The 2,321-nt window shown below is 42.4% G+C and overlaps 1 protein-coding gene across 1 annotated transcript in view; it reads right to left on the bottom strand.

The window, feature by feature from the left end:
* LOC125042009 (organic cation transporter protein-like) overlaps positions 1-1,359 on the bottom strand; it is a 19,223-nt gene extending 17,864 nt beyond the window's left edge. Inside the window, exon 1 of the mRNA XM_047637469.1 lies at positions 1,312-1,359. Coding sequence (XP_047493425.1) covers positions 1,312-1,359 — 48 coding nt within the window. The remainder of the gene's footprint in view (positions 1-1,311) is intronic.
* Positions 1,360-2,321: the final 962 nt, after the last annotated feature.

Raw genomic sequence — 2,321 nt, 5'->3', positions numbered from 1 at the left:
TTCTTCTATAGCATTTTCCTTTACTTTTTTGTTTTGGCAAACTAATAACAATGGCAGTAGACATGATACAAAACATTTCCAAGGGACAGGGGTTTCGGAGATGCTACAAATAGGGGCTATAGTCGTCAGCCCGAAGTTGGTGTTAGGCGTCATTTGCAAATTTATCATTTTTATTTTTATTGTAGTTGTTTTTGTCAGTTATCGTTATTACTATATTCACGATTTTCCTTGTTCTACTGTATAGAATTCCCCCTAGCTTAAGGCGGGTCATCCCGCAGGTCTGCGCCGCCTGTTCCCCTGACGTTGCGAATTTGTGTAGACAATCTACTAACTTTTCTATCCTACAAGGCTTTGCTGTTTCCTGTAGTGTCTGTTTTATTTTTTTATTAGAAGAAACCAATGTTTTTTATATCCTTTGCCTTACCTTTCCCATTACTCTTTGATCCACAGCTAAATCTACAATCTACATCCTATGGTACAAAGCACTATATATACTATTTACGTTCTATACCTTGTCTTATTCTTGCCTTTTCCTCTTCGACTAAGTCACCTTAGCTTTGGTTTTCTCTTCGTATTTCCCCGTCTCCCTTCACGGATCCCTTTCACTTTTCGTACTTTCTTGCTATTCATTTCTTTTATGTGCACATTTTTATACAGTTTTATTCTTTTTATTTTATGTATTTCAGCCAGTGATGCTATTGTGTTTTTATTGTGACTACTGGAGCACTTTTAAATCACCTGTGAGTCATCACTATGTACGTTACGATTTATTGGAATGTGGTCAAACTTGTAATCAATCCATAATCAATACAATATTAATGATAAATCAATACAATAATAATACAATAATAATCATAGTTACTGTTACGATTCGACTTAAGTTCACTTACAAGTTAATATCAGTACATATTGTAGTAGCATGACCCCGCAACCTGAAGCTCAGCGTACTTCCCAGGTTGGGCATGCCCAGGTCCGCCGCCTTGTCCGCGCTCATTGGACAGCGGGCTCCCCTCGTTCACTGCGCACTTACACAGCGCTCACCCCCCAAAGAGATAAGACACCAGACTAACATAGTAGATGGCCACATATCCACTTACTATACTGGTGACCTCCGGAATGACCCGACAAATGGAGTGACACGTTCCGGTATATCGCTCCTTCGCTTAGCTCACTCTCTGGAGGGGGAGTATCTGTAGTAGCATGACCCCGCAACCTGAAGCTCAGCGTACTTCCCAGGTTGGGCATGCCCAGGTCCGCCGCCTTGTCCGTGCTCATTGGACAGCGGGCTCCCCTCGTTCCTTGCGCGCTTACACAGCGCTCGCCTACATAAGCTGCGCAGGCCGCTAGCGAGATCACCATTCCCTGATCCTCCAGCAGACCAAGAGCATAGCAGCAGCACACAAGGACTGCCCAGTCCTTAGCCGACTGGGGAGCCACCCGGCTCCCCCGTAGAACTCCAACTTCAGCCTCCATCACCCAGCCAAACCTGTGGGCACTCACACCCACACAGTCACTCCCCAAAGAGATAAGACACCAGACTAACATAGTAGATGGACACAAATACCCATTTACTATAATATAGTATTACTGTGGTGCTGCGGGTCCGTGTCATGAGCGGCCCTTCACCACTAAATGAGCTGATTGTGACCACTCTCTTTAAAATAATACTTAAGCTTATCAAAATAAAATAAGCAAACGAAAGAACATATTATATGCAAAGGGGCTTATAATAATTCGGAAGAGCATTAAGGGGTGTTAACTCAGAGTCGAGGAACTGGAGGTGCAGGTGAAGCAATCAAACGTAAAATAAATAAAATAACAGATCTTCCTGTATTTGTAGGAAGCTACATGATATCCCGTGGCCTTTCCGGTTTAATCACCGGGTAAAAGAGCTAGCAACGAAAATGCATAAATCCCGAATACTTATCTCGTAGAGAAATTCAGAATAGGTTCTCTCGCCACAAGCAACTGGCCGAGAGGCGGGAATTCTTCCTCTCCTTTGTTGACTTTCTTGGCTATCAACCAGCGGCATGTGACCAAGGTTATTAAGCCAATGGATCCTATTTATTCTATCAATCTATATAAGGTCATAAAGTTTTGTCTCTCTTAGAAAAGTGATTACTTTACTGATGATTCCTTCATCATCTGATAATATATTTATTAACGTAAAGTCTTTATTTTTAATTCTTAGATCATTTTTCAGTGTTTCTCTTTGGTTGGAATATAATGTGCATACTATTAGTAGGTGGTTTAGGGTGCGGCTGGTGTTGCAGTGGGGGCACTGGGGAGGGAAAGTTCTCTCGATATAAGGAGTGAGCTGG

Source organism: Penaeus chinensis, chromosome 31 (genome assembly GCF_019202785.1).
Source record: "Penaeus chinensis breed Huanghai No. 1 chromosome 31, ASM1920278v2, whole genome shotgun sequence".
Classification (NCBI taxonomy): Eukaryota; Metazoa; Arthropoda; class Malacostraca; order Decapoda; family Penaeidae; genus Penaeus; species Penaeus chinensis.
Note: the sequence above shows the minus strand (reverse complement) of the source record. Positions and strands in the feature narration are given on the sequence as shown.